Genomic DNA, 12,377 nt, shown 5'->3' with positions numbered 1-12,377 from the left:
CAATGTAACACTGACCCAGCTTCTGTGCTATGTACTGGTCATTGACTGTAGGAATACTCACAGAGAGCGTTCTCTAAACATTGTTTTCACCAGCAAGAGCATTAACAACAATAGTGCTGTGAACTATTTTCCATTAACTTAGGAAGAAAAATAAGTGATCCAGTATACTCGACCAAGAAGAAAATCCAGAGATCCGGGGTCAGGCTATCTCCAATTAGGTGGCGGGGCGACCATCCCCAACCCGGCGGGTCCCCAGGTGGCGGATAGGGGGTGTCCCTTAGATATAAGGGATTGCAGCGATATAAGTCGGGCTTGCCCGGACGAATAAGCTGTCCTGGACCAACTGGCGGTGTTCCTATCAGAGCGGGGTGGTTAACAGGTGGCACTGTTGACTAGTAAATGCCCTATGTGCTCATACGGGTTCATCACGCGGGTAAGAGGCGCGTTAAAACCCCGCTACCTGTGCTCCCAGGTAAGGTCCCTGACCAGGAGCTAAGGGTGGGGTAACCCCGACAGAAACCTCTAGTGCTGAAGTCGGCGGTACTGAGCGAGACAGCGCACTTTAACGGATCACAGTACCACGCACACCATCGCCATGAATACACGCAGAGACCAAACCAATTGAAATGGTGCTCGCCCTGTGAGGACCCCCCAGGCAGGTGCAGCGCCGGGCTCCGTGCCTCAAAGGAGCCCACCCTCAGCTACTGGAGGTCCCTTCGTCTTGTCCTGTGGAGCCAGGGGACGAGCAAGGAGAGCAACTGGCCAAAAACCAAGCAAGGTCAAGGAGACCCCTGACATCAACATCATGCAATGGAATGCAGAAGGGGTCAGCAACAAGAAGGAAGAACTCGAACACTTTCTTCATAAGAACAGTATCAACATCTGCTGCCTACAGGAAACACACCTGCAAGAGGGGAAGCCGTTCAAGATCAGAGGCTACCAGGTGTTTTCAAATGGACGGAAAGGGAGAGCAAAGGGAGGAGTGATGACACTGGTGAGAAACAACATCAACGCCACTGAAGTCAAGAAACTTACAGGCGAAGCTGAGTACATAGAAGTCAAGGTCATTATCCAAGACAGCACATTTAACATCGTCAACTACTATTGCCCCGATGACAAGATGCTGTCCCTTGACACTATCCAGGTCCCAGACAGCGGCTTCCTCATCGCTGGAGACTTCAACAGCCGGTCCCAGAGTTGGGGATACAGCAACATGGACAATAGAGGAGAAGAAGTTGAAGCCTGGCAAGATGAACACCACCTTATCCTTGCAAATGACCCAACTGACACACATACCTTCTACTCGCGCCGCTGGCACACCACCACAACTCCAGACCTGGCCTTCTGCACCGATGACATCCACAGAAAGATCAGCAGAAAGGTAGAAGAACAGCTTGGAGGTAGTGACCATCGCCCAGTCGTCCTTACCATGCGTGCTAAAGCACCAGAACACTCGCAACACCCGCGATGGAACTACAAAAAGGCCCAGTGGGGCTTGTTCAGCGTACGCACCAACGAGCTGACAAAGGGCATAGAAGTTACAGATAGGAACATCAACAATGTAGTCAAAGACTTCAACAACAGTATTTCCCAGGCAGCCAAGGAGTGCATACCCAATGGCGCAAGAAAAGACTACACCCCTTATTGGACAAGTGAGCTGCAGAAGGCGCATGATGCTCTGACAGAAGCAAGAAGAGAGGCTGAAACCAACCCCAGCCAGGAGAACAACATCAAGCTCCAAGAAAGAAAAGCAAAGTTCTTGCGAACCAAGCTGGAGAGCAAAAGAAGAAGTTGGAGAGAGAAAACAGCAAGCCTCAACATGGAGAAAGACACAACAAAGCTTTGGAAACTGACAAAGGCCCTGAACGACGAAAGCACCAAAGGCCAGAAGATCACCCTGGAAAATGAAGGAAACACTCTTACAGGAAGGGCTGCCGCCAACAATTTTGCAACAGCATATGCAGCAGAAAGTAATACCACCATACCCCAGCACCGCCAGAAAGAGATACGACAGGAAGAGAAGGAAAGAACAGCAGGAGAAAATGAGGTACCAGACGCCATGCATACTGACATCAGCCTGGCAGAAATGAAGAAGGCCATCAGGAAGTTGAAGAAAAAGAAGTCTCCAGGACCTGACAACATCACAAACGAAATGCTTCAACATCTAGGAAACACCGCGCTTCAGAAGCTACTAGATATATACAACCTCAGCTGGAAGCAAGGCCAGGTACCGCAGTGCTGGAGAGAAGCCACAATGATTCCCATCCTCAAACGTGGCAAAAACAAAAGCAAAGCCCAAAGCTACCGTCCCATCAGCTTAACAAGTTGTGTCTGTAAGACCATGGAGCGCATCATCAATCAGCGCCTACAACTCTACCTGGAGACACAGAGCATCATTGCCCCAGAGCAAGCTGGCTTCAGACAGTACAGAAGCACAGAAGATCAAACGACCCACCTCTCACAGGTCATAGAGGATGCTTTTCAGGCCAAGAAGGCTGTCCTGGCAGTGTTTATTGATCTACAGAAGGCATTCGACAAGGTCTGGAAGGATGGTCTTCTAGTAAAACTCCTACGGTGTGGCATCAGAGGCAACATGTTCCAGTGGACCAAGTCCTACCTTCACAACCGAAGAGCCAGAGTGTCGGTAGATGGTCGCTGTGGCCAGAAGGTGTTACTGAGGCAGGGAGTTCCCCAGGGAGGCGTCCTCTCCCCCTCTTTGTTCATACTCTTCATCAACGACATTGTAGCAGAACTACCAAGAGGTGTCCACGCAGCGCTTTACGCAGACGACCTGGTACTCTGGTGCAGCGAGGAGTATGCAACCACAGCAACATACAGAATACAGATCGCCCTAGAGAGTGTTGCAGCATGGGCTGAAAGCTGGTGCGTAACAATCAACAGGGAGAAGTCAACCGCCACTCTTTTCACACTGTCAACAAAAGCCAAACCTGGAAAACTTACCCTGGGAAATACCGCACTAAAGTACGAAGACCAACAGACGTACCTTGGTGTCACCTTTGACAAGAAAATGACCTGGAAACCTCACATCAACCAGGCAGAGGGAAAAGCCAGAAGGAAGCTCAACATCTTAAGGAAACTGGCAGGAACTACATGGGGCGCAACTGACAAGATTCTGAAATCAGTTTACCAAGGTACTGTAAGACCACACCTCGAGTACGGGTCCAACTCTTGGATGACAGCTGCGAAGACGCATCTACAGACCCTGGACAAAGTCCAAAACCAGGCACTTCGACTAATCACAGGTGCCATGAAGACAACACCTATAGTGAAGATGGAAGAAACATCTAGCATCCCACCACTTGCCAAGAGAAGAGAGCAGAAGGCAATGCTTCAGGCCAACAAATTCAGATGCTCAGAGAACCACCCAATGAAAGAAAGGCTCCAAACGCTATCATCAGGCAGACTAAAAAGATCAAGCTTTGCTGTGGAGGCCAGAGCACTGAACAGGAAGCACCAAGAAACCCTCCCTAAGCAGGTCATTCCCATCTCCTTCTCCCTCGACGCCCCACCTTGGGAAGATAGAGAAGAAACTGTCACTGTCCAAACAACAATACCCCACATCAACAACAAAGGTGAACATAGCGACCAAGCCTTGAAAGCCCTGACGTTGGCAACGCTTGAGGAAAGATACCCTGATGATGCCTGGATCCGGGTGTATACGGACGGCTCAGCCACAAATGCCGTCAAAAGTGGAGGAGCTGGGGTCCACATCCAATACCCCGGTGGAGAACGGACGGAAGAGACGCTTCCGACCGGCCTTTACTGCACCAACTACAAGGCAGAGGTAGACGCTCTCATTCAGGCAGCACACACCATCGCGACAAGAGCAGACCACAACACAAATGTCGTCTTCCTAACAGACGCCCTCTCTGTGCTGCAAGCCTATAACAGTGACAGTCAACCCTCATTGAAGAAGGCCCTCAACAACATCAAGAGCCTACGGACAGTGCTTCAGTGGATCCCCTCACACTGCGGCATAGAGGGAAATGAGAAAGCCGATGACCTGGCAAAATCCGGTGCAAAAAAAGAACAAGAAGACAACGCCGTGAGCCTTGCCGAGCTAAATACCATCACTAAAGCCCTGTTCCGAACCCCGGCTCAAAAAGACAGCCTTCACCTGCTCACAAGACCAGAGCAGGTTACCATCTTTAGGCTGCGAACAGGGCACAACAGGCTGAACAAACACCTCCACTCAAAGCTGAAAGTTGTGCCATCTCCGATGTGTCCCTGTGGAGAAGCAGAGCAGGACACCCACCACATCCTACAAGACTGCGGGAACTTCCAGTTGTTGAGAAGGAAGATGTGGCCGGAGCCGACCCCCATCCAGGATAAGCTGTACGGCACGGCGGCGTCCCTGCAGATGACCACTACATTTCTAAATTGGACTGGTCTCCACGTGTAGCGGCAACAAGAAGAAGAAGAAGAAGAAAATCCAGAGATAAACAAAAGGACAAGGGATGTAACTCTGCAACTCTTTTCTGAAACAAAAATTAAAAGCATAACGATCACCTGTAGTGTAAGCAGTACTAGGTTAAGGAAATCTTAAAATCTGCCAGGCCCCCCTGGCCGGTAGCCAGAAAAGTTAATTAAGGTACACCCCTGTGTATTGTGCTTAGCTGTTATTTATATTTATCTAAATGTAAATACATTTATCACTATATGTCAGTGTGTGGCACAATCCTAAACTTCCTTTCACTGTTTCAGAAGCAAGATGAAGACAGGAGACGAGCCTGCGGCCGCTTCGTCTTCTAGAAGCAAAGGGATGAAGAAGTCCCTGGAAGATCTCAAAGACACAGATCCAGAATTTTACAAGTTTCTGCAAAAAGAAGATCGGGACTTGCTGGAAGATGATGACGACGAAATGGACGATGATGATGACAGTGATGATGAGCAGGACAGTGATGAAAATGAAGATACTGTTGCAGCAGATCCAAGCAAGAAGAAGAAACAAAAGCAAGAAGCAGCAGCAGGAAGGGCGTTTGAGAAAGAGATTCTGCAAATGTCCAGTGGCTCTGATGACAGTGAGGAAGAGGGGGAAGGTGGAATGTACCAACCACCTGACAGACTGGAGGTTTGAACCTTTGAACTAAATGCTTGATAAGTTGATAATGTTGGGGGCCCGGGTAGCTCAGGTGGTAGAGCACTGGACTTGTGATCGAAAGGTCGCTGGTTCGAATCCGGGTTGGGACGGACACGGGTCAACTTTATGTGCAGACCCAGAGACGGTATCCATCTCCCACCCCCGTGTCACCACAATGGCACGTTAAAGATCTTGGTCATTCTACCATAAGTGCAGATGGCTGATACCACCTAAACACGCATACATCAAAAGCCGCGAGGGCGTAAAAACTCGAATCGTATAAACCAATTCATGTCCAATATAGGCAATTAAGACCTGACGGACAATAAGCCCCTTATAATTTACTATTTAATGTGGACACCCCCCCCCCCCCCCCCCCCTTTTAAGACCTATACAAATCTGAGAAAATCAGGAGGGGGTCTTTAGAATGGAGGTAAACTTACAAAGTTACAGAGATGATAAAGTTCAGATAATCTGGAGAGAAAAAAACCCACGATCTTAACATTTTCTACTCGACTTATGTTGACCAAGTTTCTTTAAGCCGAGACCAGCTGTGCTGCAGCAGGTCACTCAGAATTGTAGAAACTGTGTATCAACACACTGGAATCCAGGCATTAGATGGACGTTACAGGAAGCGACTGAAGCTAACGGTCTGAGTGGATATATCCATACCTGGTCAGATAGAGCCATATGAGCGGGTACGGATATATCCGTACCTGGGAGACAATGAATAAAGTCAGGGGGGTCTTTAGAGGGGGGTTCCCAAGTAGTGGTAAACTACAGTTAAAGGTTTTTGAATTGTAATGTCTAGCTCTTGGCTCCATTCCTTCTGAAAACATGTCATACATGTGAGACAATGCGATTGTCTCCCCTGTTTTGTTATTCATGGCTAAGCTCAAATTAAATTACATATCTTACCCAACTCACATATAGCAATTAACCCTGGTTCAGTGCTGGTATCGCTGTACGCGTCCCCTTGGTAACAAGAAAGACGCCTCTAAAAAAGAGTGACCGAGACCCGTAAGGGTGACTAGGCCAGCCCGGAAACGAGGCTGCCTTCCGTATGCGCGCGCATACTCCGCCATATGCATCATTCTAAAAACTCAGCGTCAGTGGGACTGGTCGCATTTTATGTACGCTCCGGCTGTTCAGCCTTTGTTACTTAGTCTTTTTGACTTTGTTTCGTTCCTCTTGGTCTCTTCTTGTCATCTGGACTTCACAACTATGTTGAGGTGAGGTCGTTCCTTGTATTTTGCTTGATTTGGCAGTTTTGTTGGCCGTATTTTGGACTTGCGATGTTTCTCAGAAATTTTTTCGTGAGTCGTTTTTCCTTCATGGCCGACAATGCTAAGAAGAGGGCAGCTTCTTAATAGGTAGCTGCTGTGCCCTTTTCTCCTTAGAAAGCTTTTAGGAAGTCTAAACTATCCGGTCTATGTCCGTTTCTGTTGTAGATTCTCTTGCTAAAAATCTTTGAATGTGTTGATTGTTTTACCCGCTAAGCCGGTAGACAAGTCCGCTTGCAGTTTGTTTTCTACACTGGTGATTTTTCCGGAACCCCCTTTTTGCCGGCCAACGGCCTCGCCACGTTGTAAGCACCGGTTCTCGTCCTTTCATCGAAGTTAAGCAACGTCGGGCCCGGCTAGTTCTTGGATGGGTGACCGCCTGTGAACACCGGGTGCAGTGGCCACCTTTGTTTTAAGCCTACGGGTTAGTCCGGGCTTGGTGTTAAACATGTTGTTATTGGGCGTGCGTCTGTAGACGTGGCCTCTTTGCTTTTGACTTTAAGTTCACAGGTTTCTGCTTTGGCAGCTGGCACTTCGTCATCAAAGGCAGAACTACGTGCTCTCCCGGCTGGGGTTGCTGTGTGTTCTTCCCTGGACAGCGGTCGTTCGTCCCCTGTGGTGACCTTATGTGGGGAGTTCACGGTCTCCGGCATCTGTCCTTCTTCACAAGGTATGTGTACTCCACGTGAGCGTTGTCTTGAGGGAGTAGCCTCGGGTCTCATCCCAGGTGAAAGTTCTGAAACATCGGCTGATATCCACCGCTTAGTCGGGGTGTCAGTGGGTGCTAAGGGCCCTGACAAGCGAACTTGTGTTCGCCACGTGAGCGTTGTCTTGAGGGAGTAGCCTCGGGTCTCATCCCAGGTGAAAGTTCTGAAACATCGGCTGATATCCACCGCTTAGTCGGGGTGTCAGTGGGTGCGAAGAGCCCTGACAAGCGAACAGATGTTCCTATTCTTCCTGGCCGTAGTCAGGTTGAAGGGCATCTGCTTCCGCCCAGGGGGCAGGAAGGGGTGCGTCCACGGTGGTGGACGACATCCAGCTTACTTGCCGTTCAAGTTGTCCAAACGCCGTGACGCGGGCAGCGGAAAACGGCATTTAAGTTTTTTTGGAAGTTGGTGGACCGCGAAAGGCGGGGGTCACCTTCCTGATTGCGACTGCGAGCATGAAGGAAAGGATAACGAGGATACTTCCTTTTGAGGGTGCGTCCACGGGGATGGACGACACCCAGCTTACTTGCTGTTCAAGTTGTCCAGCGCAGTGGCGTGGGCGGCGGAGAATGGCATTTAAGTTTTGTGAAGGTTGGTGGACCGCGAAAGGCGGGGGTCACCTTCCTGATTGCGATTGCGAGCATGAAGGAAAGGTTAACGAGAATACCTTCTTATGAGGGTGCGTCCACGGGGATGGACGACTCCCAGCTTAACTTGCCGTTCAAGTTGTCCAGCGCAGTGACGTGGTCGACGGAAAATGGCATTTAAGTATTGTGGAAGTTGGTGGACCGCGGAAGGCGGGGGTCACCTTCCCGATTGCGAGCATGAAGGAGAGGATGACGAAGATACTTCCATATGAGGGTGCGTTCACGGGGATGGACGACACCCAGCTTAACTTGCCGTTCAGGTTGTCCAGCGCAGTGACGTGGGCGGCGGAAAACGGTATTTAAGTTTTGACTGGAGGGGGTGGTTGAGAGCAAAGCTTTACTTCCTCCACCTCTATCCGGTTTGATGGCTTCTGGAAGTTCGGAGGAACAGGATGTTCACTTCAGCTTCCGGTAATCGTTGTCCATTGCCCTGGAGTTGGCAAAGGGCCGCGTGTAGCCGGGTTCTCCGGTGAAAGTGGTGTACGTTCGCAGGAGGTAGCTAGCTTTGTGCGGTGAAGTGTTGAAACCGTGTCTGTTCTTCCGCTTTCTGGCGCACGTTCAGCAGCGGCTAAGAGCCCTAGGCAAAGTAAGCTTCCGCCCTGGGGGCAGGAAGTTGGTGGGCTGGGTGATTCTTGGGTTGACCATGCGAGTCTCTCTGGGGGTCACTTTCCTACCTTTGATACCGAGCAGGGGGGCAGGAAGCGAGCAGTAGGGCTGATTCCTTGTTGGAGATTTAGTCTAGCATGGAGTCAGCTTCCGGATTGCACGGAGGTGCATGAAGGCTGTTAAGATTAAGGTGCTCCTGTTTTTCTGTTAAGCACTGATTTTAGGTTCTGTTTCAAGTTAGCAAGTGCAGTGGCGCTCGCAGCTGAAATGGTTCGAGGTACAACGGGATCGTCCGGTGTGTTTCTGTGCAACCGGTTGGTCCTGATGTTTGCTTATCCACGGCCTGTTGCGCTTTCGCTTTTGCGGCTGTGACTTCTGGGTGCAGGACGGGATATCCTTCTACTGTTAACACTGTGGTGTTGGTGGTCGGCACTTTTCAGCTTTTGGCTTCTGGTTCCGTTTCTGCGGTTCCTTTGCCTTTTTTTACAGGCTGTTTTCACCTTCTCTTCCAGTCTTCCAGCTGGCGTGAGTCAGGTGGATGGAGATCTGGCATGGTGTTATGACGTTTGAAACTTTTCAAAACTTTTCCGATTGTTGGCAAGTTTTTGCCTTATCGGGATGAGTGACTGGTTCTCATCATTTCGTTGTTCGTTATGATGCTGGAACAAGAGGAGGAAATGGGGAGGCTCATACTTCAGCTGTGTCGCGGTTCGCGGCATTTTGTAGTTGGTTTGAGCTTTCTGAGGAGAATCTTCGAGTGTTAAGTTCTTAGATCCTCTGGCGGGGTTATCTTGTTCTTGCGGAAGTTTTCGCAAGCGAGTCTTCTTTGTCACCACTACATTTCTGGGCAACGCACGACTATTTGCCTGTGGTGGTGGTGGTGCTTTAGCTTGTTTCTTACGCCCAAGTAGCGTGTCACTCGCGGAGCGCTTTCTGTAGGCTTCGGGTAACTCCAAGCTTAAGGACTTAGGTTCTCTTGCTTTTCGTTCTATGGAACCGCCCTCGGGTTTGGTGATGGCGATAGCAAGGAGAGTCTGTCTGTTAGATCAAGGTCTCCTAGCTCTGGGAGATTGCGGCATCTTTTCTTTATGATTGGCTCGTTTGAACGAAACTTGCTTTTAGTCTCTCGCTCGGGCGGTTACGTTTAACAGGTTATCTTTGTGGTCCGTCTGGACTCGTATACAAAGATTTTACTTTGCCGTTTTTTACCTGAGAGTAAGCCTCTGCCCTTTAAGTATTATTCTGTTGGCTAGAGGTTAATCTCTTTCTTGTTTGAAAGGTCTCTTTTTGAGCCCGCTTCTAGGCACGCGGGTTCTCTAACTATGAGAATCTCACGGTAAAAGAAAGCGCAGGGCAGGTCTTGGCTGTTTTTCGTTTCCAAACGAAAAGCTTCAGGCTGGCTGTTATCCACTTTGGGTTGGGGCTCCATACCCTCGCTTTCACAGGGCTCTTTTTGAGTTAGTTTGGGCGACCTGTTGGTCGCACAGTACGGGTCTTTGCAATCTTGGTTTCCAGACCTCTTTAGGCTGGCAAGAAGGCATCTTTGCTTTCTCACTTTGGAATTACTTGAATGTCTGCTGTAAGGGTTCACTTGAGTTACTTAGGGGCTTCTGCCTCAACTCTGGATTTGGTTCAGAGTTTCTGTGTTCTATGCAGAAGGTTTTTTCTGGCTAGGTTTGCTATGGACAGCTTTTTGGGGAAAGACTGATCTATGGTTCTTAGGGTTCCTTCAAATTTTCTGGCAAGTAAGCAGAATTTGGAGAATCCAGCTTTGTGCACATTTTAAACCTTTTAGCAAGATTCTGGCTCCTCCAGAGCCATATTTAGCCTTTTGATCATTTCGAGTTCAATGATTTGTCTAGCTTGCATGGATCTTTTCAGATTATTGATTCTAACAGCTCTTGTTCTTATTTTGCAACTCCGTCGCTTTTTAACCCTGAACGGTTAGAAACGACGTTAAACACTGGTTAAGGATAGAAAGTTTTTCTATCGACTTTGGTGGAGGTAATGACTTACTTAAGTCAACCTTAGCTTTATAGACTGCCACATTGTTTAGGCATGCCTTCAAGTGTTGGCAAGGAATTAAAAGGGGGGGGGAGCAGTCAGTCCTCTCTCTTCGGGTGGCGCGGACTCAACTTTCCTCTCTTGAGCAAGTTTATTGCTCTTGGAGATCCTGATGTACATTTTTGTCCTGTTAGAGCCCTCAGCAGATTTCTGTTTCGGACTGTGCACTCTCGTTTTGGAGACTCAGAAACTTCTTTTTATCTCTTTCATCATGGTACGGTTTAGAGATATGTCGAAAGTCTCGTTAGCCGAGTGGGTCTCCACCATAGCTAGGCAAGCTCTTGGCTGGTGGCAGAGTCAGGCAGGGAATGGCAGGGCAGTCTTGCCCTTTACTACAGCCAGGCCTCTTGAGGCAAAAGATTGGGCTTCCACGCTAGTTGATCTTCATTTTAATCTCCTGGCGGAAGTTCTTGAGTCGGCTTACTGGCTTTCTGGAAAGGTTCTTCATTGATGTCTTTCTCAGGGATATCTATGCCTTGAGACAGGATGCGTTTCTGGGTTACCTGCTCTGGTAGAGGCAGGACAAAATCTCGATTCCTAATTGGGAAAGTGCCCTCCAACCTTTAGTAGCAATCTGCTATATGTGAGTTGGGTAAGATATGTAATTTAATTAAAAATTTTAGTAATAAATTTTCATTTGATTAATATACTTACCCAACTCACATCGTTTATTCCCTCCCGCCTCCCCGCTGTGGGGTTATATATGTCTAAAAAAGAAGTGAGTTGGGCTTCGTTTTAGAATGATGCATATGGCGGAGTATGCGCGCGCATACGGAAGGCAGCCTCGTTTCCGGGCTGGCCTAGTCACCCTTACGGGTCTCGGTCACTCTTTTTTAGAGGCGTCTTTCTTGTTACCAAGGGGACGCGTACAGCGATACCAGCACTGAACCAGGGTTAATTGCTATATGTGAGTTGGGTAAGTATATTAATCAAATGAAAATTTATTACTAAAATTTTTAAATTAAGACAACAAAAGGAGCTCTTTTTGTGTCTGGCTCTTTGAAAGAAAACGTGCTTAACTTGTTGATGAAAAGTTTGTTCTCAGCTTTAGTTAGGATGATTTCTTGTATATTGAAATTATTTTGAAGAGAGTTTGAAAAGCCTCAAAAGGATGTAATACATGTACTAATAGACTCTTTGATGAAAGGAAGTTAAAAAGGAAACACAAAGGTAACTTATTACATTGAAAAAGTTGTAATAATACCATTACCTGGCAAAATGTTGGGCTCCCACCCATGGAATGGACACTTTTGGCAAGTCCCAAGGGTGTCCTTTCATCGCAGGTACCACCGTATACTACCGTATTTGACGGATTACAAGACGCACCGTTTTATAAGCCGCACCCCCGACTTTTAAAAAAAAAATTGGGACGAGCCACGTATAGGCCGCGTCACTATATTAGCCGCCGTCGAAAAAAAATATAATCAGATTGTGTCAATCAATCAAAACAACCAGGCAAACGAAAGTACGGTATTTGGCGAAATCGGCTCCGAGAATAAACAAGTGAAACAAAGAAGAAAAGTGAAAAAGTTTGAAGAAAAATATCACACACACAATTTGTAACCAACACACACATGTAGTCCCGCCCGGAATAAGCTTTTTTGGGATGATTTACAACTTTTGCGCACATTTCGAGCAGACGAAAACACAACATGGCGGCTCTCGCTCCTCCAACTATCGCGAGACACAAAACAACGAAATCTCACGCGCGCGAGATTCTGATACATTTGGTGTTTCTCTGTACGCTATCTTGTCACAACGACTTGTTGACAAATGAAGATTCGCGAAAGAAAGAGAAAAGCGCCGAGTCTTGAGTAGAGAGCTAATAAAGTACCGGTAATCGCTAATCGAGCGAAATGAAAATCCGCGGCGACTTCCATTAGGTGAATGCTATTAAGTTTAGGTAACGTTTTAGCCGCATCTTTTTATAAGCCGCAATGCGATTTTTTTTTTTTAAAAAGTCGCAGCT

General features: G+C 48.0%; 1 protein-coding gene and 1 pseudogene across 1 annotated transcript in view; both read left to right on the top strand.

Annotated features, from left to right (window-relative positions):
• The window catches only part of LOC138978070 (nucleolar complex protein 2 homolog), a 46,157-nt gene that overhangs the window by 3,729 nt on the left and 30,051 nt on the right, over positions 1–12,377 (top strand). Inside the window, exon 3 of the mRNA XM_070350703.1 lies at positions 4,726–5,092. Within this exon, the coding sequence (XP_070206804.1) occupies positions 4,726–5,092 (367 nt within the window). The remainder of the gene's footprint in view (positions 1–4,725; positions 5,093–12,377) is intronic.
• LOC138979310 (5S ribosomal RNA) lies at positions 6,670–6,788 on the top strand (annotated as a pseudogene).

This window comes from Littorina saxatilis, linkage group LG10 (genome assembly GCF_037325665.1).
Source record: "Littorina saxatilis isolate snail1 linkage group LG10, US_GU_Lsax_2.0, whole genome shotgun sequence".
In the NCBI taxonomy this organism is placed as follows: domain Eukaryota; kingdom Metazoa; phylum Mollusca; class Gastropoda; order Littorinimorpha; family Littorinidae; genus Littorina; species Littorina saxatilis.
Note: the sequence above shows the minus strand (reverse complement) of the source record. Positions and strands in the feature narration are given on the sequence as shown.